At 39.6% G+C, this 25601-nt stretch overlaps 1 protein-coding gene across 3 annotated transcripts in view; it reads right to left on the reverse strand.

Moving 5' to 3' along the window:
* LOC126467302 (zinc finger protein 16) overlaps nucleotides 1-25601 on the reverse strand; it is a 154892-nt gene that overhangs the window by 103256 nt on the left and 26035 nt on the right. For all 3 annotated transcript variants that reach the window (XM_050096453.1, XM_050096451.1, XM_050096452.1), the window contains exon 2: nucleotides 6422-6536. In XM_050096453.1, coding sequence (XP_049952410.1) covers nucleotides 6422-6445 — 24 coding nt within the window. In that variant the 5' untranslated portion in view covers nucleotides 6446-6536. The remainder of the gene's footprint in view (nucleotides 1-6421; nucleotides 6537-25601) is intronic.

The following is a 25601-nucleotide window of genomic DNA, read 5'->3' on the forward strand; positions in this document are numbered from 1 at the left end:
GTGGCTCTCCAGCAGGGATACGACTTCCTCAAATCCTGCCCTGAAATGAGATCCATCCTTCATGAAATCCTCCCCACTCCGCCAAGAGTGTCTTTCCGCCGTCCACCTAACCTTCGTAACCTGTTAGTTCATCCCTATGAAATCCCCAAACCACCTTCCCTACCCTCTGGCTCCTATCCTTGTAACCGCTCCCGATGCAAAACCTGTCCCATGCACCCTCCCACCACCACCTACCCCAGTCCTGTAACCCGGAAGGTGTACACGATCAGAGGCAGAGCCACGTGTGAAAGCACCCACGTGATTTACCAACTGACCTGCCTACACTGTGATGCATTCTATGTGGGAATGACCAGCAACAAACTGTCCATTCGCATGAATGGACACAGGCAGACAGTGTTTGTTGGTAATGAGGATCACCCTGTGGCTAAACATGCCTTGGTGCACAGCCAGCACATCTTGGCACAGTGTTACACCGTCCGGGTTATCTGGATACTTCCCACCAACACCAACCTATCCGAACTCCGGAGATGGGAACTTGCCCTTCAGTATATCCTCTCTTCTCGTCATCCGCCAGGCCTCAATCTCCGCTAATTTCAAGTTGCCGCCACTCATACCTCACCTGTCTTTCAACAACTTCTTTGCCTCTACACTTCTGCCTCGACTGACATCTCTGCCCAAACTCTTTGTCTTTAAATATGTCTGCTGGTGTCTGTATGTGTGGATGGATATGTGCGTGTGTGCGAGTGTATACCTGTCCTTTTTTCCCCCTAAGGTAAGTCTTTCCGCTTCCGGGATTGGAATGACTCCTTACCCTCTCCCTTAAAACCCACTTCCTTTCGTCTTCCCCTCTCCTTCCCTCTTTCCTGATGAGGCAACAGTTTGTTGCGAAAGCTTGAATTTTGTGTGTGTGTTTGTGTGTCTATCGACCTGCCAGCGCTTTTGTTCGGTAAGTCACCTCATCTTTGTTTTTATATATAATTTTTCCCACGTGGAATGTTTCCTTCCATTATATATATATATATATATATATATATATATATATATATATATATATATATATATATATATATATATTTTTTTTTTTTTTTTTTTTTTTTGCGGTAGGGAGGGCAGAAACAAAAGATGTTCAGAGACAAGCTGAAAATGACATTCGCATTGATAAAACAGGCAAATTTTAATGTACACAATTCATGCAGACAGCCTCTGATTGAAACTAAAGATACCCAAAAATTGGCAGGAAAATTAGGTTCATCCAGTTGTAATTCAGCCAGTACACAAAATCAGTTATCACTATTCCATCAGAATATCCAAGGACTAGGGGGTAAGCTTAATGAGTTGCTTATTTGTGTTGAAGAATTAGAGTTGAGCAAACCTGTTGATATAATCTGCCTCTCTGAACGTCATATGATCACTGGTATAGATATGTTAAATGTTACAGAATTCAAGTTAGCTTCTTATTTCTGTAGAGAAAATATGGAGAAAGGAGGAGTTGCCATATTTGTAGGAAACTGTTTTGATTTCAAGAATATTGACATTAATAAATTTTGCTCAGAGCAGAACCTAGAAGCTTGTGCAACATAAGTAGTATTTCATAATAAGTCCTTTATAATAGTAGGTATTTTAACCTCTTCATAAAAAATCTGGAAGCTCTGCTGTCCCATCTCAAAGTAAAAAACTAGGAAATAGTGGTTGCTGGGGATTTTAATGTGGATTTATTGAAAAGCTCTGTCAGTGAACAATTATTGAAGTCAGTTAACACTATCATTCAATTCAGTTCCTACTGTGAACTTTGCTACTAGGATATGTAAGTGCTCTGACACTGCTATTGATAATATATTTGTAGACAAATCTAGGGAAAAAAGTCATATCATGAAACCAACTGTAAATGGACTATCTGATCATGACATGCAGCATCTTATGTTAAATGTTGAAACTTGTCAGGACAAAAAAAATCTATTAAATCTGAGTGCAGGAGGGTAATAAATAAGTCAAACATTGAGAAATTCAGGAAATTGCTCACAGACATGGACTGGATAGATATTTACAATACGTCTGACTCAAACGGAAAATACAAAGCACTCATTAATAAAATTGCCTCCACTTTTGAAAATTGTTTCCCCTAAAGGTAACTCAAATCACACTGAAGTCAAAAAGTAAACTGTGGATTACACAAGGAATAAAGATATCATGTAGGACAAAAAGGAGATTGTATATACTATCTAGGAACAGCTCTGATGTTAGAACTGTAATAATGTATTACAAAGAATAATGCAAAACATTGAAGCTTGATATTCAGAAATCGAAGCAGCTTTATTATGAGAAAAAGATAATTAAATAAGGTAACAAAATAAAAACTGTATGGGATATTGTGAAGACAGAGACAGGTGGGGTCAAAAAGAAAGGGAAACAGATAGTTCTAAAAATAAATGAGACTTTGTTAACAAGTACATGTAATGTTGCAAACCTCTTAAACAAGAACTTCATTTCTGTTACTGACAGCTGAGGTTATCAAGTTCGGTGAACTGTGCAATGGAGTATCTGAAACCAGTCTTTAAAAATAACTTCAGTAAAATGGAAATGACACTCATGTCTCCCAAAGAAGTAGCATCCATCATAACATCCTTAAAATTCCAGTGGGTGTGATAACATATCAACGAAGTTAACCAAAGAGTGCTCATGTGAGTTGAGTTCTATCTTAAGTTATTTGTGTAATCAATCTCTTATCAGCGGAATTTTTCCAGACTGGCTAAAATATGCTGAAGTTAAGCCTCTTTACAAGAAGAGGGATAAACAGATACCATCAAACTATCAACCAATTTCACTTTTGATGGCTTTCTCAAAAATATTTGAACAGGTTGTGTTCAAGCGTCTCCTTAAGCATCTGACTGCAAATAATATATCGTCCAAGTCACAGTTTCGATTTCTGAAGGGTTCTGGTATAGAGAAAGCTATTTATACTTATAGTGAGAATGTACTTAATTCATTAGATAATAAATTAGAGGCTACTGGCATTTTCTGTGACCTGTCAAAAGCCTTTGACTGTCTGAACCACAGCATTTTCTTATGTAAATTAGAATATTATGGTGTCACCAGTAATGCTGTGAAATAGATTGAGTCTTATCTATCTACCAGGAAACAAAGGGTGTCAATGCGAGATATCTGTGCAGTAAGCAGTCAGTCTTCATCTGACTGGGAATTAATTACATGTGGTGTTCCTCAAGGTTCCATCTTGGGTTTGTTGCTTTTTCTTGTGTACATTAATGACCTCTCATCTGTGACATTGTAAGATGCTAAGTCTGTTGCAATGAGCAGCAGGGCAAGTACAGGTTTAGAAATAGCTGCTAATCATATTTTCACTGACATTAATAAGTGGTTTAAAGTTAATTCACTGTCATTAAACTTTGAGAAGACCCACTATATGCAGTTCTGGACCTGCAAGAGATTTCCTTCCAGCATGAGTATAACATATGAAGACAGGCAGATCGAAGAGGCTGAAAGTGTTAAATTTCTGGTATTACAACTCGATAAAAAATTCAGTTGGGAAGGGTACACCACAGAATTGCTTAAGCACCTAAACAAGTCTGTATTTGCTGTGAGAATGATGTCAGATGTAGGATATATAAATATAAAAAAAACTTGCATACTTTGCTTACTTTCATTCTATTATGTCATTTGGGATCATATTCTGGGGAAACTCATCACACTGAACAAAAGTTTTTAGGGTGCAAAAGCATGTGATAACAATCATTTGTGGTGCAAATTCAAGAACATCTTGTAGAAACCTGTTCGAGGAACTTTGTATTCTAACCACTGCTTCTCAGTACATTTATTCCTTAATGAAATTTGTTGCAATTGATACATCTCTATTTACAACCAATAGCTCAGTACATAATATCAATACCAGGAATAAGAACAATCTACGTAAAGACCTAAACTCAGGTACCTTGGTCCAAAAAGGGGTACAATATTCAGGAACACACATTTTCAACAAATTGCCAGCAACCATTAAAAACTTGGTTTCAGATAAAGCACAGTTTAAACAGAGTTTGAAAAACTTTTTGATAGGCAACTCCTTCTACTCCAGAGATGAATATCTTAACAGAGATTGTTAAGCCAGCTTAAGCAAAAATATCTGTTAGATTTCAGTTTTGAGAACACTTGGTCACAACAGTCAAGATTAGGTATTTTATTTATGATAAATTTATTAATAGTGCATAACAGTGTTTCATTCTGACAGTGTGTTAATTCTGTAAATATTAACTGTTCCAGTTTACTGCATTGTATTAACCTGTTCTGACTATCTCCTGACGAATGATCAGGGCAGTAAGTATGCTATTCAAATGTTTTACATTTTTATTTTATACTTTCTGACGTTTTCCACACCCACGAGAATCATCTCATTTTTTGAGTCTATGGAATGAAAACCGAATCTAATCTAATTTGGAAGAAGACAAATTGAGCATTTGCAAAAGTTACAGAGAAAATTTTATATTCACGACTTGGTTCTATCATCCTTAATCTGCACTAAACGAATAGTGGCAAAACACGATGGTGCAATCATTGTACAGGACATCGGCTCGCTGAGTGTCTGCTGCTGCTTCGTCTGCCTAAGGCTTCACTTATGGATTTATAATTTTTCTTTAAAGTGGCTCCCTAATAACCTCACAGACCAACCAAGGAAAATATCTGTACACTATGGCAATAGACCTAGCAATCCAGGTTATCCATATGACACACAGCGTCACCATTCAGCCATACTATTTTATACATATTGCACAAAAACAATGCTGGAGATCCGGTAATGGGAGAAAATGTCAGCTACAAAATTAGCAATATGCCACCATTCAAAATTTCTCTGATGTACGCAGCTAAAGTGGTACAACACAGAAAATTTACAATCTCTGGTAATTGTAAGTAAGAAACTTTTTTAAATTACTTTATTATTTTTGCAGTTCTGAGAAAAGGTAATGAGATAATGACTGGTAAGTGTAAAACTGTGTGGTCAACACTGCTTATTTCAGCAGTGTTTCTAAGTTAATAATCTGATCCTTTCGACACACACAGAGAGAGTGAGAACTAAAGACACTTGGGAGATGCCTGGATGACATCAGACAAAAAGGAATACCATTCAATTAATTGGAACAGTGTGTAACTGTCAAATTTCTTATGATATATTCATTTGACCATTTTAGTGACAAAGCAAGGAAAAAATTTTACTTTGCATGTGGTACCTGCTTTGACGTATTGCTAAGCTGAGGAAAAGAGATTGTTACACGCTTGGCTCAAAAAAGAATGCCGAAATATCAACAGGCAAAAGTTAATAGAAATTTGTGCATCTATAAAAAGACTGATGCACAAAGTATACAACTGCTTCCAACATCTTACATCAGTGAAAGATCTTGCTGAGAACCAGAGAAAATCCTCGTCCTATGTAAAATCGCTAAGAGGGTCGAAGGCTCCTATTCAGCCAATTGTCACCAGCCTACTGAGGCAACAAAGGGAAGTGAAATAGAAATTAAATTTCATGTTCAAAAATTACTCGCACAGGCAAATGTCACGAAGGCTCTTAAATTTCACATTTAAATGTGACAAGTTGGTTGAGGATTGGCAAATCCAATGAATCTAAACATGAAACATGATTGCCATCATGAACTGTTGAGTAGTGTAGCCCACGATGTGCGTTTGTCATTGCAATAACCTTCTCGCATTTCTTATTTCCAATTTTGCTGAAATTTCTGACAACATAACCCAACATAACAAAGTACCAACTAACTTAATTAACGAATCATAGGAAATTACAAATGAGCATTCTGATAGGCTACTGACAACCAACTACGACCCTTCACATTTACTTCCCGCTGCACCAACATTTACTAACAGAAGCACGCAACAGAAAGCCAGGTAGGCCTACACCAGGAGGACACTTTTACCAAAAATATAGGGAACTGGCATTTGCAGTTGAATGCAGAACAATTCTACTGCCACCAATGTAGATTTTACGCAAAGATTACAAAAATGAGACAGGAGAAATTAGGGCTACAGAGGCATATATCACTCACTTTTTCCTTGCTCCATTTGTGAGGGAACAGGAAAGGAAATGACCACTGGTGGCACAAGCTATCCTCTCTGCTATACACTTTGTGGCGTCTTGTTGAATGTTACATAGACATAGATGTATGAAAGTATAATATGTGCATTTAACTTGAAAATGTGATAAATGACACTGCCATCACACAAATATGTTGACATCAAGGTGATAAGCAGTACATTATCTACTTCGGAATAAGAATTTTTTTCAGCCCGGTCCTTACTGCTTACCCACATTTCTCAAACTAAGTAAAGCAGGTACAGACAACTTTACACTATGAAGTAACACTGTTTGAGTTTCAATTAACCAATATTCATCTTATTGTAAACCTACCATGAAATGCCCCACATGTGGCATGGGTGCTATGGAATACACAGATGGAAATTATGGTGCAGAAGCATCAATCATTCCACGTTGGCTGTCACTCCATCAGTAGGAGAAGAGTAAGCTGAAACATCCATGTATTTTATTAATTGCAAAAACTTTAATTAATCAATTAATTTAACAACATATGCAACAATTAAATTAGAGCAATTAAAATCAGTTATGTCAATAATGTTTCCCACTAGCATAGTCATCACAAATGCCAATAGGTGTTTCTTGGTCATACTTCTAGTCTTTAGCTGACTTATGATGATGGTTTTTGCCATATATTTGGCCATTAGTGCTCTTACTAATAGATGATGTGATGAGTGAGATTAAAAAATCAAATTAAGATCAAAATAAGATTAGTTTAAATTTTATATCTGAAACTTTAATGTTATTTCCAAAAACTCGTGCATCTGCACACTAAGACAAAACTTTAGCATCTTTTGAAAAATAAATAAAATTGAACAAATGAAGAGCAACACATTCTTAAATTAGTAAACTGGAATAATAAGCTGTTGTCTACTCAGTCAAAGTTAATGAATGCATAGAGTGGTCATAATGAACTACTCTCCCTATCTAAAAAAAATTCAGGAAGGTGCACTGTCTGGTACAAATCTTTCAATGCTATCACACGTATCTCATTCTGACAACATCAGGGGCATTAGAGATGGAGTGCTAGCTCAGCAAGATGAGCACTGGTGAGGAAGCAGCTATGCTCTTTTTGTAGTAACCATCCTAGCACTCCGCTTATAGAAAACATATTATGAGCCAATATAAACTCCATCTTCCTCAGATATGATGGTATTACTTTATTTTTATCAATGTACTTTATTTTAACCAATGCCCCATTCTGTTTGGTAACGGCCTCTCCCTAGTTAGAAAACAATCAATACACTGGCTGTCAAGCACACATGTATGACTGAACCTGAGAACTTGATAGCCAGTGTATCGCTTACCACTGATCAAGACATACTGCTTTAGTACTGGAAACATATGTTCATTGTTTTACACATTTTCACTTTGATAAAGTATTCTTTGGATGTGAAGATATGAATCACGTGATGTTGTGACTGTAATTTTTCTTCCGTGATGATGGCCAATGACCAAAACAGGTCATAACAAATAAGTATTACAAGACAGCATTGTGTCATGCATTTTCCCAAGTCTCTATATTCACGAAGCCCAAGAAAGCTTTACATCTTTATCTTGTTTATGCAAGAAGAAGAGTGTGCCCTGGACAAACTTTTCTACTATGTACATTCTTTAAATGGTCTGAAAAACATTCTGCAAATTGTAACAGATAAAGAAAGTCAATCAGCACACCCAACTCAATGGCTGAGTTTAAGAGGATCACATAAATCTCAGCAACAAAAACACTAACTTTTGTGTCATCATAGTGTTTGCTTCATTTAAGCACAGTTTCAGTCTGTTATGAGTTGTGTTCTGTTTGTGTGCAAGAAGAACATGTTACTGAAGTGTAGTTAGTGTGTGTGGTTATAGCAATTCCTGTTATTCAAAACGAAATGCATACACAGTACTGACAGTTTTTGTTACATTTGTAGACAGGCTAAATTGAAATTGCAAAGTAGACAATTATGCCATATATTAGGAGGGCGTACAGACTGCACTTTGGCAGCAAAATCTGGGACCAGGACAAGCCCTGGGTTCCCCATGTCTGTTGCATGTCTTGTGTCTCAAGTCTTCATTAGTGGTTGAATTGTAAAAAATCTTCCATGGGCTATGCTATGGTACTTCCAAGATAAGTCTCCCTTGACATATACTAACATACTGTTGGCCATGCGACCAGGGCCTCGCAGAGACAGATTGCCTATTTCTGTCTCGCCTTATTGTGACAGTGCTGAGGGCAGTAGTGAAACTAGTGCTGCACCATCAGCGTCAAACCAGTGTTCTTTCAAAAATACTGATTTTGTTTGTAACGATGAGTGTACAGAGGTACTCAAAATAACACAGCGAGAAGTTAATGACCTAGTAAAAAATCTGGAATCACCGAAAGCTAATGCTAAACTGTTGGCATCAAGACTACAACAGTGGATGAAGACAGTAAATGTGACTGTGTTCTGTACCCACCATATGCCACTCCTTCCATTTTTTGAAAGTGAAAATAACTTGGTATTTTGTAGTGATGTACAGACTAATGGCAGCTATGGGCACTGACTATAAAAGTATACAGTGGAGGTTGTTCATTGACTCCTCCAAACTAAGTCTCAAGTGTGTGCTACTGCACAATGGCAAAATGTTATCATCGATTCCAACTAGGTATGCACCTTATTGTGAAAGAAACATATGATAAACTGAAACAATTGTTATTGTGATTGAACTATGAGAAGTTTAAATGGCAGATTTCCAGGGACCTGAAAATCATAGGCATATTACTTGGGCTCCAACACAGCTACACCAAATCCTGTTGTTTCTTGCGCCTCTGGGATAGCCGCACTAAAGCAGTTCATTATAAGGAGAAAGACTGGCTTAGAGTCAATCACTTGAACCAGGATCTCACTATTTTATGTGTGAAGCGCTTGTTGAATCCTAGAACACATTTCCCTCTGCTCTTCATATGAAATTAGGCCTAATGAAAAACTTCGTTAAATCCAAGGACAAAATGGGGAAGCATTTCTCTATTTGCATGAGAAATTTCCAAGTCTTTGTGAGGAGAAAATAAAAGTGGGGATTTTCATGGGTTCCTACATATGGAAACTGTACAGAGATGAGCTTTTCAACACAATCCTGGCAAGTGATGAAAACTTAGGTTGGGATGCCTTTGTCAATAAACTTTCTAAGAAACAAGAGGGGAGAAAACTATCTTGTGGCAAATCATCTGCACTGCTACAACAGACTGGGGTGCAACATGTCCTTTAAGTTAGATTTCCTAGAGTCCCACTTGGACTTCTTTCTGATAAACACAGACAACACTTCCACCAGCAAATTTCAGACACGGAAATGAGAATCAAGGGAAAGTGGAGTCCAACAATGTTAGCCTATTACTGCTGGACACTAACTTGAGAATCAACTGCAGAAAGCTACAAATGCCAGACAAAACAGTTGTGCCTTGAGTGACCTTCCTCCAAGGGATAACACCAAGATAAATTTATGCATAAGCCTACAGAGGCAATAACGTAAAGTTAATATAACATCAAAACGAGAACTGATCTTGCATTTTCATTAACATTTTCATTATCATCACACCAAAAAACACAAAGATTAGCTGTTGTCATGCCAGTTACAGTAAAAAAGTAAAATTCTGTTGGCTAATATAATCATAGCCTACAGGATTCCATTAGGAGGAAATAGTGGACAGCCAATTTCGTCTTTTGTGGTATCATCTGATGCAAAGAAATCAGGTGAAGAAGTAAAATGAAGGAAAAATAACCATCAAAAGTAATCAGATACAGCGAGGTCAGGGAGATGGTACCAGACGATAATACTCCGAGTTCCCCCCTCCCCCTTTCCACTTCCCAGGACTTATCACGCTACTGCTACTGCTGCTGCTGTTGTTGTCATCATCTTCTTTAATTCAAAGACTGATTTGATGCAGCCTCCATGCTAGTCTATCCTCTGCAAGTCTCTTCATCTCTGCATAAAGACTGCAACCTGCATCCATTTGAGGCTCAATACTGCAGCCAAGTCTTGGTCTCCCTGTACAATTTTTACCACCAACAATTCCCTCCATTACCAAACTGATGATTCCTTGATATCTTGGCATATGACCTATTCAACTGATCCATTCTTTCACTGAAATTGTGTTCAATTTCTTTTCTCCCCAATTCGTTTCAGTACCTCCTCCTCAATTATTCGATCCAGCCACCAAATTTTCAGTATTCTTCTGTATCAACACATTTCAAAAGCTTCTATCATCTTCTTGTCTGAACAAAAGCTTCTATTACCTTCTTGTCTGAAATATTTATTGTCCATGGTTCACTTCCATACAAAGCTATACTCCACACAACCTCAAGAAAGGCCTTCCCTCACTTAAATTTATATCTGATATAAACAAATTTCTCATTTTCAAAAACATTTTTCCTGCTATAGCCAGTCATATTTTGTATCCTTCCTGCTTTGACCATCATTAGTTATTTGCTGCCCAAATAGGAAATCCCATCTGCTACTTTTAGTATCTTATTCCCTAACCTAATTCCCTCAATATGGCCTGATTTAATCCATGTATACCATATTAAACTTGTTCAGGTATAGGATTATTTTAGTTTCATGGCAGGGCACCATTCATGTAACTTAAAATTTGATGGTAAATTTGTTTACGTGATGAGTTCATGAAATTTATCAAATTTGTGTTGCGCAATTTCATAGTTTAACTCGTGCATTTTCTGATTCTGCAACATAGTGGTCAGGTAGAGATAACTGCCATGAACTTGGAAGAAATCAGGCCCACATCTCGTATGGCCATCCGATTTCTGATTACATCCATAAAAAGTAGTAAAATACAAGAAGTTGGGTGAGGTTCACCATTTTATAACAGCCAGAGGGTGAAAGGAGCCTACCTTGTGGTGGAAGATCAGCTTCCACATACGACTGGCAGCCCCCCACCCCCAAAAATCCAGTCACGGTCGAATGGAAGTAGAAGGTTCCAGTCACACACCCCCAGAATGTGTGAAGCCTTTCAAATCACTAACCTCCGAAGATTCAGCACAGATGAGTTTTGAATGACAAATTCTCTAAGAACTAAAATCTACATCACCAGAACTGCATAGCATGGTTTTCTCACTGGAAAACTGGAAGCCATGGATCAAGGCTTCAGATTTCTCTTTCCTTACAGCATCCACTAACTGGTATTCAAGATGTAGTCTATAGTTGGTATTTAGCAATACAGATGGTTGAAGAACTGTGTGAATATAAAAGTCAGTGACCTACAGGGATGGTGAGATCATAGACCTGACAGCTTCTGTGAAACTTTTCACTGAAAATAGTCTCTTGTGTATGGAGGGTACTCTAGGATGCAAAGGCAAAAACAACTGGAGATAGAGAATATCACTGATAAAGATATGGAAGCAGCCTCTGAAATACCATTCATACAGCATGGTAAGGACATAATAATGACATGAGATGTCACACGTCTTTCTTAAATTAAAGAAGAGAGTAATAAGGTATTGGCAACAGATGGAAGATTTTAATGGATTCTAAGAGAATTAAGTGGTCAGTTATGGACCATTTCTCCATAAATTTGGACTGTGTTTTGGACAGAATTACACAGATCATGCAGTATTAGCTGGAGGCAGCTTTAATCTACCGAGTATAGACTGTAATGTCACTGAATTCACTACAGGTGATATGGACAGTCAGTCTTGTATTTTTGAACACGTTTTCCGAAAATTGCCTTGAAGAACTAGTTAAGAGAACCCACATGAAGTGGAAATACTTTCTTCCTTGTAACTACAAACAGACCTGAGCTTATTGACAGTGTCAGTATAGAGAGAAGGACTAGTGACCACAACATGATAGTAATGATGATTATTAATGTTAATAAATCCATTGAGAAGGCTATGAGAGTATTTGTGCTAGAAAAAACAGATAAGCTGTTGTTAGCATCCCATTTAAGACATTGAATAGGTATCATTTAGTTGCAATATGATGAAAATAGAGAATTTATGGGCAAAGTTTAAACCGATTGTAAATCACACTTTGGGGATCTGTATGTCTAGTAAGCGGATTAAAGGTGGAAAAGAACCTCTGTGGTTTAATGATCAAATTTGGAAAATGCTAAGGAAGCAGAGACTGTTGCACTTTCAGTTCAAAAAAGAACATGCAAATGTCGACACACAAAAATTAGTAGAAATCCTTGTGTCCATAAGGTGATCAATGTGCAAAGCACATAACAACTTCCATAGTGAAAGATCTTGCTGAGCACCTAAGAAAACTCTAGTCATACATAAAATCACCAAGCAGGTCATAGGTTTCTATCCAGTTACTCGTCTACCATTCTGAGGTGGCAATACAAGACAGCAAAAGGAAAGTTGAAGTTTTAAATTTCACATTTAAGAAATCATTCTCACAGGAGAGTCATACAAACATACCGTCGTTTGACTGGCTCCTGCTTGGTGGACGTACAAACAGGCGTCCATGGCATAGAGAAGCAACTGAAAGAGTTGACAGCATATAAGTCACCAGGTCCAGATGGAATCCCATTACAGAAAGACTCTGCAGCCCATCACTTAGCTTGCATTTATCGCAAAATCTCTCACAAACCCTAAAGTCCCAAGTGACTGGAAAAAAGCACAGGTGACTCCTGCATATAAAAAAGGTAAAACAACAGACCCACTTAATTACAGAACAGTATTCTTAACATTAGTTTGCTGCAGAATTCTTGAATACATTCTGAGTTTGAATATAATAAATTTTCTTGAGACAGAAAAGCTTATGTCCACAAAACGGCATTGATTTAGAAACCATTACACGCGTAAAAATTGGCTTGTCCTTTCTCTTATGTTATCCTACTAGAAACCAAGGATGGAGGGCAACAGGCATATTCCATATTCCTATATATTTCCAGAAAGTGTTTGACACAGTGTCCCACAGCAGGCTGTTTACAAAGCACAGAGCATAAGGATTAGATTTCCAGATGTGTGAGTGTCTCGAAGACACTACATTGTCCTCTGTGGCGATTTTTCATCAGAGACAAGGGTATCATCAGGAGTGTCCCATGAAAGTATGATAGGACTACTCTTTTTCTCTTCATACATAAATAACGAGGCATCAAGGGATCACAAATTTAGCATTGGAGGGCAGCATGGAGGGTAAAAATCGTATAGGGAGACCAAGAGATGAATACACTAAGCAGATTCAGAAGGATGTAGGTTGCAGTAGGTACTGGGAGATGAAGAAGCTTGCACAGGATAGAGTAGCATGGAGAGCTGCATCAAACCAGTCTCAGGACTGAAGACCACAACAACAACATAAATAACATGGTGAGCAATAATTTACAACTGTTTGCTGATGACACTGTGATGTACAAGGTGGTGTCATCATTTCTAACTGCTGTGATGAATGGCAGCTTGCTCTAAATGTAGAAAAATGTAAGTTAATGTGCATGAGTAGGGAAAAAACAATCCTGTAACGTTTGAATACAGCATTAGAAGTGTGCTGGCTGACAGTCACGTCAATCAAATATCTAGGTATAATGTCGCAAAACAATATGGTACGGAATGAGCACATTGGGTTGGTAGTATGGAAGGCGAATGGGTGAGTTCATTTTATTTAGAGAATTTTGGAATAGTGTAGCTCATTTATAAAGCAGACTGAGTACAGAATGCTAGTGTGATCCACTCTTGAATATCGCTCACGTGTTTGGATCCCAACCAGGTTATATTAAAGGAGGAAATCGAAGCAATTCAGAAGCATGCTACTACATTTGTTACCAATCATCATGCAAGTACCACGGAGATGCTTCGTGGAATCAAATGGAAATCTCTAGATAGAGAAGACGATACTTGCTTTGTGACACACTATTGCAGAAAATTAGAGAACTGGCATTTGAGGCTGACTGCCGACTGATTCTACTGCAGCCAATGTACATTACATGCAAGGACCACAAAGATAAGAGAAATTAGGGCTCACATGGAGACTTATAGATAGTCATTTTCCCTCACTCTGTTTATGAGTGGAAGAGAAAAGAAAATTACTACTAGTGGCGCATGATACCCTCTGCCACAAACAGTATAGGGGTTTGCAGAGTATGGATGTAGATGTAGACAAAAGACGTCTTACCTCAAGAGAGCAACCCATCCCCCAATGCACCATTCACTCAACTAACTTTCACAGAACACTCGTACAGCTGATGGACCACATACGCATTTTTACCCAGTTTCAAGACTGGGACAATTGAGCTTTACTTAAATTATGTAAGGAACTCATCCTCACATTAGATACGATAAAACACTACACAAATGTGGTGTCGGTAATCAAAGAATATACCTTGTAGCATTTAACTGAGGTTTCTATCAAGTGCCCATCCCCTTCTCATGTCCAAGAACCAGAGCACTGAGGAATTTCCAGTCACTAAAAGAAACATTACATGGTTCCAAACATTGTGTAAAGAAGGGCAGGTTGTTATCCTCATGGCAGATTTTGTGTGGACAGGAGATGGTTTCATAGCTGTGAGACGCAGGCGATTGAGTGAAGTGTACTGCAAAATGTTCCACAATAACATTGGGTCAGTATGAACACTGCCATGTAAAAGGATAACAGGAATACACTAATTAGCCAATACCTGTGAAGAAGGAGCATGGATCTCTATGGTACAGACATAACTTTCTCAACATTTCTTCTTGTGTTTTATGAGATAGTGCACTGAGGCATTACACCTTTTAAAAGGTAATGTTTTTAATTGGCAGGTACCACCTATGTTGTTCAAATGCAACTTGTGATCTTTAATTGCCTTGGTGATTTATTGTGTCCATTATCAATGAAGGAAGATGAGGGTTTCATATCCTGTCGATTCCTAGGTCATTAGAGACAGACCACAGGAGCAGAATGTGTCAAGGATGGAGAAGGAAATCTGCCACACCTTTCCTAAGAAAACATCCCATATTCATCTGGAGCTCTTTAGGGAGATTGTGGAAAACCTAAATCTGGATGACTGGACACGTATTTGAACCATCATCCTCCTGAATGTAAGTCCAGAGTGCCAACCACTACACCTCTCATTCGGCCTGTGTCCATTATGGGACTGGTTTCCAATGAAGTATTCCCAAGGAACTGGGATCACTAACTGTGCTGCTTTTAATACTGTAGTAATTGTATCCTGTGTTATGTTATCCACATTCTCCAGCGAAGTAGCATCAGATGGAAGCAAGGTAATCAGCTTTCTTAAGGACCCATTGTGACGGGCATTCTTTCTGGTAATGGCATGGGAGAGACATGCCAATCAGTAAAAGATCACTTTTGAAGTGGTTTCCATGTAGCTCAGCTGGATTGAATGGAGGAGGCTGGAGTTACAGATCGTGAGATTTACGGCACATTAAAATAAGCTGGAGAACTGAGTTCATTTGTTTCATTATACTGCCTAGGTCAGATAATCTAACAATGGTTTACAATAGGCTGTGGGTGTTGCAATCACCTGGGAGAAGGAAAGGCAGAGGTAGCTGGTGGATCAGGTTAACCATCTCTTGATATGTGGCCTGCCTATCTCGAGAGAGAGAGACAACATACAGAGGGTGCTATTCCCTTCACAAACAGATATATTCAGAAGATCTCCAGGACCCAACACTGAGGGAAATGTGAATGTCTTCACACCAGGGGTTTAGTCACAGTGTTAGCAAAATTTGTTGTAAATTGAAATGAATGTAGTCATTTGAATCTTTCTTTATTTCTGTACATTTCTTTCCTCCTCTAAAATGGGATTCTTTGAGATGGGATACTTTGAAAACCAAGGGGGATGTTGTTCTCCACAACTTATACGAGGGTTATTCACAACTGATACAAAAGAGTTACATGTTTGCACCTGTTACTGTCCTTCAAGGTAGTCACCAGTATTGTATAGAATCCATTGCCAGCGATGAGGAAGGCATAGTATACCGTTAGCAGAGCCTGTTCTGTTGATGGTGCTAATGGAGTAGTCTAAAGTTATGGTTATTCTTGTGTACGACTATGATGGTGTTATCCTAATGCATTATGTTCCTCCACGGCAGACCGTCAATGCACAGTATTAATGTTTGTTTATGGAGCATCACCTGCGACCAGCTTTGTGAAAGAAGCGGCTACAATTTCTGCGCAACCCAGACTCATCATTTTGCAAGACAAAGCGCAGGCACATAGAGTGCGAGCTGTGGCTGCTCTGTTCGGTCGATGGGACTCTGAAGTACTGTACCATGCACCATACTCAACGGACTTAAGTGACTTAAGTCTTTGTGACTTTGATTTGATTCCAAATATGAAGGAATCACTTCGTGGAATTTGCTTCAGAACTGTTCCACAGATTCTACAGGTAGTAGACCACTCCATTCGCACCATCAACAGAACAGACTCTGCTAACGGTATATTATTACGCCTTCCACATCGTTGGCAAAGGGTTCTACACAACGCTGGTGACTACTTTGAAGGACAGTAACAGGTGCAAACATGTAACTCTTTGGTATCGGTTGTGAATAAATAGTTGCCACTATTTAAGTTCCAACACTCGTACACGTTAGTGGTGGGATGCATGAAGTGTTCTGATGCAGTAGCCATCCACGTCCACAGATGAGTCCATTTGTGCAGTGTGAAGACATATGCCCACGATGCAAATACTTAAAAGGGAGGGAGTGCAACTTTACATTACAGCAGCATAACTTTACCTTTTCAGATAATATGTCCCTCTTGAAAGCCAAAATACAAGCATCAGTATACACTCTGATTCCTTTTGGCCCAAACTGATTATGATATTGCAGGGCCTGTGTTGTTACAAATAAGATTACAATGTTTCTTTGGACTTGTAAGGGTGTCTGAAGGAACATCATATCACTCTTCTTAAAAACACAGTCACTACAAAATAATATTTATACATGGATACTAGGCAGCAAATTTCAATTAAAATGTCCTCCATTGTAAGGGAATTATGTAATGTGTGTACAAGATCAGGTTGTGAGACAAGAACAACGACATATTGAAGTTTGGGTCTGGCCATCGGTTGTGCATGCCAAAGTGGTTAAGGTGATCACCCGCCAAAGCGGTTAAGGTGATCACCTACATAAAGTGGAAAATCTAGGTTGAAGTCCCAGTCTGACACAAATTTTCACTGTCATCATTGCCTTATACAGCTGGTGGTTGTTCACATTTGCAACTGTGAATACATTTCATGTACAAATTGAGTATGGTGGACAAGAACGACACTTCGTCGTTCCAGGTTTTAATACAGTTCTCTCGTCTGTAATGTGAAGTTGTGATGGAAAATAAACACTCTGAATGATGTTGAGACATTTGTGATGAATGATCAGGATGGAGATGACACTGTGTTTTTCACAGGAGAGTACTGCCTGCGATTGAGTCAGTGATCACTGTTTTAATCAGGAATGAGCACCATCATATTTTGTTAATACAAGTTACTTCCCCAAACTTTTCTCAAAAATGCTGAAGAAAAAATTACGGTTTTGTGTCCAAAAAGAATTCAGCATCAGTTCAGGTACAGACTAGGTACTTAGGGGGATATTTCTTACCATTTCTTTCAAATCTACTTTTCTTGCATGGTCTGGCCATGGAAGAGAAAGTCTGTGTGTCATACTTTCCTGCATTGATACAATCTATTCTGTCTGGTGAGAATATTTTGGTCTTACAGTTATCAGTGTGAGAAAGTCTGGTCCTTTTCACTGCAGATCATCTGCAATGGTACCACCCTCTCCGTTCAGAGATTTTACCATGTGGGGCACCTAGCCACAGAAACAGCTGTGTGGCATGGTAACTGTTTAACTGTTGCCCAAGAGCCCTTGTGCCCCTGACTCTGCAGGCATATACTCCTTGGCATGTATGGGGAGTTTCCAGCTCTAGCATCAACAGTGCACTTCCTGAGCTGCCAGGGGGGGATGCAACTGTATGGATATATGACAATCCCCCTCCCCTTTCCCCACAAAAGATTGGCTGTCATGTTCGATTTTGTGAACAACATCTGATTCAGACAGAACTGCACAGTGGGTGGAATGTGAGCACACTGGGGAAGTTTCCCAACATTACTGAAAAATTTAGGGGAGGTCTAATTCAGAGAGTGGAACAATCATGGGTTAACTGAAGTGAACAAGGAAAATAAAATCTGGAAAAAGTAAAGTTGGCAACCAAATCTATACCACAGATTGGTCACAGGAAAAGAAACAGTCAGAGACTAGGATTGCAGCACTGGAATCAGGAAAAATGGTTAGCTGCTTTAACATTGTAGAAATATCTTAATGATTGCTATATTGTTTTTTTACTATAAATTGCTTCAACTTCGTCGCTCATTAGTAGTTGAGTAATGATAGTAGGCAACACAGATTTTGTTGGTGACATAACTTTGAAGCCATAGTGCACACTGAAAATATTCTGTCAGATGGTTCGACGTGACTCACTAGCTTTGGTGTAGATGTCACTGCTACAGATTGTCCCAAAAGCCCTTTTGCTAGTTTGATCCCTGCATGGCGTTCTTCTACAGTAAGGAAGTTCATGCAGACCCAGAGATGGTGCACCCACAGCCTAGTTGGAACTAAACAAACAATCTGTAAAATGTAGTAGAAAGAAAGCTGTCTGGACCCCAACCCTCCCACAGAGGTAATTTAGGATGTCTAATACTTCCAGAGTTCTTATTTTAGGACTCTGCTATTATGGTAACCATGTTATCCTTACATCAAAAATGAGACCTAGAAACTACACTGAAATATTAAAATGATAAACTGTGGTAATAAAATATAGTTTTGGTGCTGAAAAATTAAGACAGACACCATTTTATTTGTAGACAATGAAAAACCTGTTTCTGAAGTGCCTACTTTGATTGTGATTGCAAGACTGCAAAAGAGGCAGTGTCATAAAATCTTCTGCAATCAGAGAACACTTCACTGGGCTCTTCCCTGCATGAACAAGCCTCTACCCCCACAACTCAAAGGCCACAAAGTTCCCTACAGATAGTTTGGATTGCGTAAATCACAATATCCTTTCAAGTAAATTAGAATTTTATGGTGTAACAGGAAATGCTGCAAAATGGTTCAAATCTTAGATCTCTGGCCAGGAAACAAAGGGTATTATTAGGAAAAAGACATGCATTAAGCTATCAGGCATCATCCAACTGGGAACTAATTACATGTGGGGTCTCACAAGGTTCCATCTTAGGGCCTTTACTTTTTCTTGTGTATATCAATGACCTTTCATCAGTAACATTACCAGATGCCAAGCTTGTTTTGTAGACAAATTTTGCAATAAATAGCAAATCAAGTATAGTCTTAAAAAGATCAGCTAATAAAATATTCGTGGACATTAATCACTGGTTCCTAGCCAATTCTTTGTCACTAAACTTTGAAAAAACAGACTACATGCAGTTCAGAACTTGTAAGGGGTGTCCCACGAGTATATGCCTAACATACGATGACAAGCAGATAGAAGAAGTAGACAGTGTTAAATTCTTGGGTACAGCTTGATGATAAATTATACTGGGAGAAGCACAACACAGAACTGCTGAAGTGTCTTAACAAATCTCTATTTGAAAAGTGAATTGTGTCAGACATAGGGAATATAAAAATGAAAAAGCTGGCATACTATGCTTACTTTCACTCCATAATGTCATATGGGATTTTTTGGCGGGTAGTTCACCAAGCCAAGCTAAAGTTTTTTGGGCACAAAAGCGTGCAATAAGAGTTATCTGTGGTGTAAACTCAAGAGCATCCTGCAGAGGCCTATTTAGGGAACTAGGGATACTAACTACTGCTTCCCAATATATTTATTCCTTAATGAAATTTGTCATTAAAAATAGATCACTTTTTCAAACCAAAAGCTCAATTCATGGAATCAATACTAGAAATAAGAATAATCTTCACAAGGATTTAAAGTCAGTCACTCTTGTACAAAAAGGTGGGCATTATTCAGGAACACACCTTTTCAATAACTTGCCAGCAGCCATAAAAAGCTTAAACAACCAAAAAGGATTTACTGGTGGCCAATTCCTTCTACCCCATTGATGAATTTCTCAATAGAACCAACTGGTGTGTGTGTGTGTGTGTGTGTGTGTGTGTGTGTGTGTGTGTAAGTACAATACAGCTTCTGCACCATTTCAGTGCAGTTCAAAATGGTTCACATGGCTCTGAGCACTATGGGACTTAACATCTGAGGTCATCAGTCCCCTAGAACTTAGAACTACTTAAACCTAACTAACCTAAGGACATCACAAACATCCATTCCGGAGGGAGGATTCGAATCTGTGACCGTAGCAGTAGCACCTAGAACCACTCGGCCATCGCGGCCGGCTTCAAGCGGTAATGTGTTCATTGTAAATACACTCCTGGAAATGGAAAAAGGAACACATTGAAACCGGTGTGTCAGACCCACCATACTTGCTCCGGACACTGCGAGAGGGCTGTACAAGCAATGATCACACGCACGGCACAGCGGACACACCAGGAACCGCGGTGTTGGCCGTCGAATGGCGCTAGCTGCGCAGCATTTGTGCACCGCCGCCATCAGTGCCAGCCAGTTTGCCGTGGCATACGGAGCTCCATCGCAGTCTTTAACACTGGTAGCATGCCGCGACAGCGTGGACGTGAACCGTATGTGCAGTTGACGGACTTTGAGCGAGGGCGTATAGTGGGCATGCGGGAGGCCGGGTGGACGTACTGCCGAATTGCTCAACACGTGGGGCGTGAGGTCTCCACAGTACATCGATGTTGTCGCCAGTGGTCGGCGGAAGGTGCACGTGCCCGTCGACCTGGGACCGGACCGCAGCGACGCACAGATGCACGCCAAGACCGTAGGATCCTACGCAGTGCCGTAGGGGACCGCACCGCCACTTCCCAGCAAATTAGGGACACTGTTGCTCCTGGGGTATCGGCGAGGACCATTCGCAACCATCTCCATGAAGCTGGGCTACGGTCCCACACACCGTTAGGCTGTCTTCCGCTCACGCCCCAACATCGTGCAGCCCGCCTCCAGTGGTGTCGCGACAGGCGTGAATGGAGGGACGAATGGAGACGTGTCGTCTTCAGCGATGAGAGTCGCTTCTGCCTTGGTGCCAATGATGGTCGTATGCGTGTTTGGCGCTGTGCATGTGAGCGCCACAATCAGGACTGCATACGACCGAGGCACACAGGGCCAACACCCGGCATCATGGTGTGGGGAGCGATCTCCTACACTGGCCGTACACCACTGGTGATCGTCGAGGGGACACTGAATAGTGCACGGTACATCCAAACCGTCATCGAACCCATCATTCTACCATTCCTAGACGGCAAGGGAACTTGCTGTTCCAACAGGACAATGCACGTCCGCATGTATCCCGTGCCACCCAACGTGCTCTAGAAGGTGTAAGTCAACTACCCTGGACAGCAAGATCTCCGGATCTGTCCCCCATTGAGCATGTTTGGGACTGGATGAAGCGTCGTCTCACGCAGTCTGCGCGCCCAGCACGAACGCTGGTCCAACTGAGGCGCCAGGTGGAAATGGCATGGCAAGCCGTTCCACAGGACTACATCCAGCATCTCTACGATCGTCTCCATGGGAGAATAGCAGCCTGCATTGCTGCGAAAGGTGGATATACACTGTACTAGTGCCGACATTGTGCATGCTCTGTTGCCTGTGTCTATGTGCCTGTGGTTCTGTCAGTGTGATCATGTGATGTATCTGACCCCAGGAATGTGTCAATAAAGTTTCCCCTTCCTGGGACAATGAATTCACGGTGTTCTTATTTCAATTTCCAGGAGTGTAGGTATTGTAGTAGTTCTATTAAATGTTTATTACTGTATAAATAAACTTTTTTAAAAATTTTAAATTCAGTGCATTAATGGGATCTTAGTAACTGAGTGTTTGTAAAATGATTCTGTCATATAGTGTTGATTAAAAAAATGATGATCATTCCACTTGGGACCTGTGGAAGATACATCAGCTTATTTGTTTCAATTGTAAATATTTGTAACGTATTATTGTTTTTCTGACATGTTTTACATCCTGGAAGACCTCCTCACTATGGATCAATTAGAATGAAAGTAAATCTAATCTAATCTAAAAAAAACTGTAGCCTGACAAACCCTCCACCTGTCACTGATTACAGTGACATTTGTTGTTCTATCAGGTAGCAGGTCTCATCAGCTTATTTGTTTCAATTGGAAATATTTGTCATGTATTATTGTTTTTCTGACATGTTTTACATCCTGGAGGACCTCCTCACTATGGATCAATTAGAATGAAAGTAAATTTAATCTAATCTAAAAAAAAAACTGTAGCCTGACAAACCCCCCACCTGTCACTGATTACAGTGACATTTGTTGTTCTATCAGGTAGCAGGTCTTTGGTATGGAAGCTTCAGTGGTGTGGTGGATCATATCCTGAATGTAATCCATCCCATTATTGACATTGTTACTATATTCAAACCATGCTGGGTTAAACATACAATGCACTGTTTGTTAGTTATATGTTGTATAGATCATTTGAACAATTCTTTTATCAAAATAATATGGAATGAATCAGTTTATAGGACATGTATAAATGATTAGTGATTAATGTGCACATTATTTTTTAGTCCTACTCATGCAAGTACACTTAAAAAAATGCAAGTACACTTAAAAACAAAGTTGATAATTTTTAAATAGAAATTTGTCCATGGAATAGAAGTAGTAGTCCAGGAGAAATGATTTTAGGTCAGATTTAAAACTTGCTTTGCTGCCTATCAGACGGTTTAAATTATTGGGCAGATTGTCAAAAACTTTTGTTGATGCATGCTGAACTCATTTGAGTCACCAACAGCTTTAATAATGGGTAATAAAGCTCGTTTTCCCCTCTAGTGTTGTAGGTATGGACACCACTGTTCTTCTCAAATTGTGACGGATTACTTATTATGAATTTCACTAGCAAACATATATGCTGTGCATTCACAAAGTTTAGATCCTTGAAGAAGTATCTACTCATACAAGACATCTGTGAGTGAATACCACATATTCTTATGGCTTGCTTTTGTGCAATTAATACTTTCTTTCTAAGTGGTGAGATAACCCACAAAATTATTCCATAACACATTATTAAGTGGGAATATGCAAAGTATCCTCCCCCCCATGAACCATGGACCTTGCCGTTGGTGGGGAGGCTTGCGTGCCTCAGCGATACAGATAGCCGTACCGTAGGTGCAAACACAACGGAGGGGTATCTGTTGAGAGGCCAGACAAATGTGTGGTTCCTGAAGAGGGGCAGCAGCCTTTTCAGTAGTTGCAAGGGCAACAGTCTGGATGATTGACTGATCTGGCCTTGTAACACTAACCAAAACGGCCTTGCTGTGCTGGTACTGCGAACGGCTGAAAGCAAGGGGAAACTACGGCCGTAACTTTTCCCGAGGGCATGCAGCTTTACTGTATGGTTAAATGACGATGGCGTCCTCTTGGGTAAAATATTCCGGAGGTAAAATAGTCCCCCATTCGGATCCCCGGGCGGGGATTACTCAAGAGGACGTCGTTATCAGGAAAAAGAAAACTGGCCTTCTACGGATCGGAGCATGGAATGTCAGATCCCTTAATCGGGCAGGTAGGTTAGAAAATTTAAAAAGGGAAATGGATAGGTTAAAGTTAGATATAGTGGGAAATAGTGAAGTTCGGTGGCAGCAGGAACAGGACTTCTGGTCAGGTGACTACAGGGTTATAAACACAAAATCAAATAGGGGTAATGCAGGAGTAGGTTTAATAATGAATAGGAAAATAGGAATGCGGGTAAGCTACTACAAACAGCATAGTGAACGCATTATTGTGGCAAAGATAGACACGAAGCCCACGCCTACGACAGTAGTACAAGTTTATATGCCAACTAGCTCTGCAGATGACAAAGAAATTGAAGAAATGTATGATGAAATAAAAGAAATTATTCAGATAGTGAAGGGTGACGAAAATTTAATAGTCATGGGTGACTGGAATTCGGTAGTAGGAAAAGGGGGAGAAGGAAATGTAGTAGGTGAATATGGATTGGGGCTAAGAAATGAAAGAGGAAGCCTCCTGGTAGAATTTTGCACAGAGCATAAGTTAATCATAGCTAAAACTTGGTTCAAAAATCATAAAAGAAGGTTGCATACATGGAAGAATCCTGGAGATACTAAATGGTATCGATGGATTATATAACGGTAAGACAGAGATTTAGGAACCAGGTTTTAAATTGTAAGACATTTCCAGGGGCAGATGTGGACTTTGACCACAATCTATTGGTTATGAGCTGTAGATTAAAACCGAAAAAACTGCAAAAAGGTGGGAATTTAAGGAGATGGGACCTGGATAAACTGAAAGAACCAGAGGTTGTACAGAGTTTCAGGCAGAGCATAAGGGAACAATTTACAGGAATGGGGGAAAGAAATACAGTAGAAGAAGAATGGGTAGCTCTGAGGGATGAAGTAGTGAAGGCAGCAGAGGATCAAGTAGGTAAAAAGACGAGGGCTAGTAGAAATCCTTGGGTAACAGAAGATATATTGAATTTAATTGATGAAATGAGAAAATATAAAAATGCAGTAAATGAAGCAGGCAAAAAGGAATACAAACGTCTCAAAAATGAGATCGACAGGAAATGCAAAATTGCTAAGCAGGGATGGCTAGAAGACAAATGTAAGAATGTAGAAGCGAGTGTCACTAGGGGTAAGATAGATACTGCCTACAGAAAAATTAAAGAGACCTTTGGAGATAAGAGAACCACTTGCATGAACATAAAGAGCTCAGATGGAAACCCAGTTCTAAGCAAAGAAGGGAAAGCAGAAAGGTGGAAGGAGTATATAGAGGGTCTATACAAGGGTGAAGTACTTGAGGACAATATTATGGAAATGGAAGAGGATGTAGATGAAGATGAAGATGAAATGGGAGATACGATACTGCGTGAAGAGTTTGACAGAGCACTGAAAGACTTGAGTCGAAACAAGGCCCCCGGAGTAGACAACATTCCATTAGAACTACTGATGGCCTTGGGAGAGCCAGTCCTGACAAAACTCTACCATCTGGTGAACAAGATGTATGAAACAGGCGAAATACCCTCAGACTCCAAGAAGAATATAATAATTCCAATCCCAAAGAAAGCAGGTGTTGACAGATGTGAAAATTACCGAACCATCAGTTTAATAAGTCACAGCTGCAAAATACTAACATGAATTCTTTACAGACGAATGGAAAAACCAGTAGAAGCCAACCTCGGGGAAGATCAGTTTGGATTCCGTAGAAATGTTGGAACACATGAGGCAATACTGACCCTACGACTTATCTTAGAAGCTAGATTAAGGAAGGGCAAACTTATGTTTCTAGCATTTATAGACTTAGAGAAAGCTTTAGACAATGTTGACTGGAATACTCTCTTTCAAATTCTGAAGGTGGCAGGGGTAAAATACAGGGAACAAAAGGCTATTTAAAATTTGTACAGAAACCAGATGGCAGTTATAAGAGTCGAGGGACATGAAAGGGAAGCAGTGGTTGGGAAGGGAGTAAGACAGGGTTGTAGCCTCTCCCCGATGCTATTCAATCTGTATATTGAG

This window comes from Schistocerca serialis, chromosome 1, assembly GCF_023864345.2.
Source record: "Schistocerca serialis cubense isolate TAMUIC-IGC-003099 chromosome 1, iqSchSeri2.2, whole genome shotgun sequence".
NCBI classification, from domain to species: domain Eukaryota; kingdom Metazoa; phylum Arthropoda; class Insecta; order Orthoptera; family Acrididae; genus Schistocerca; species Schistocerca serialis.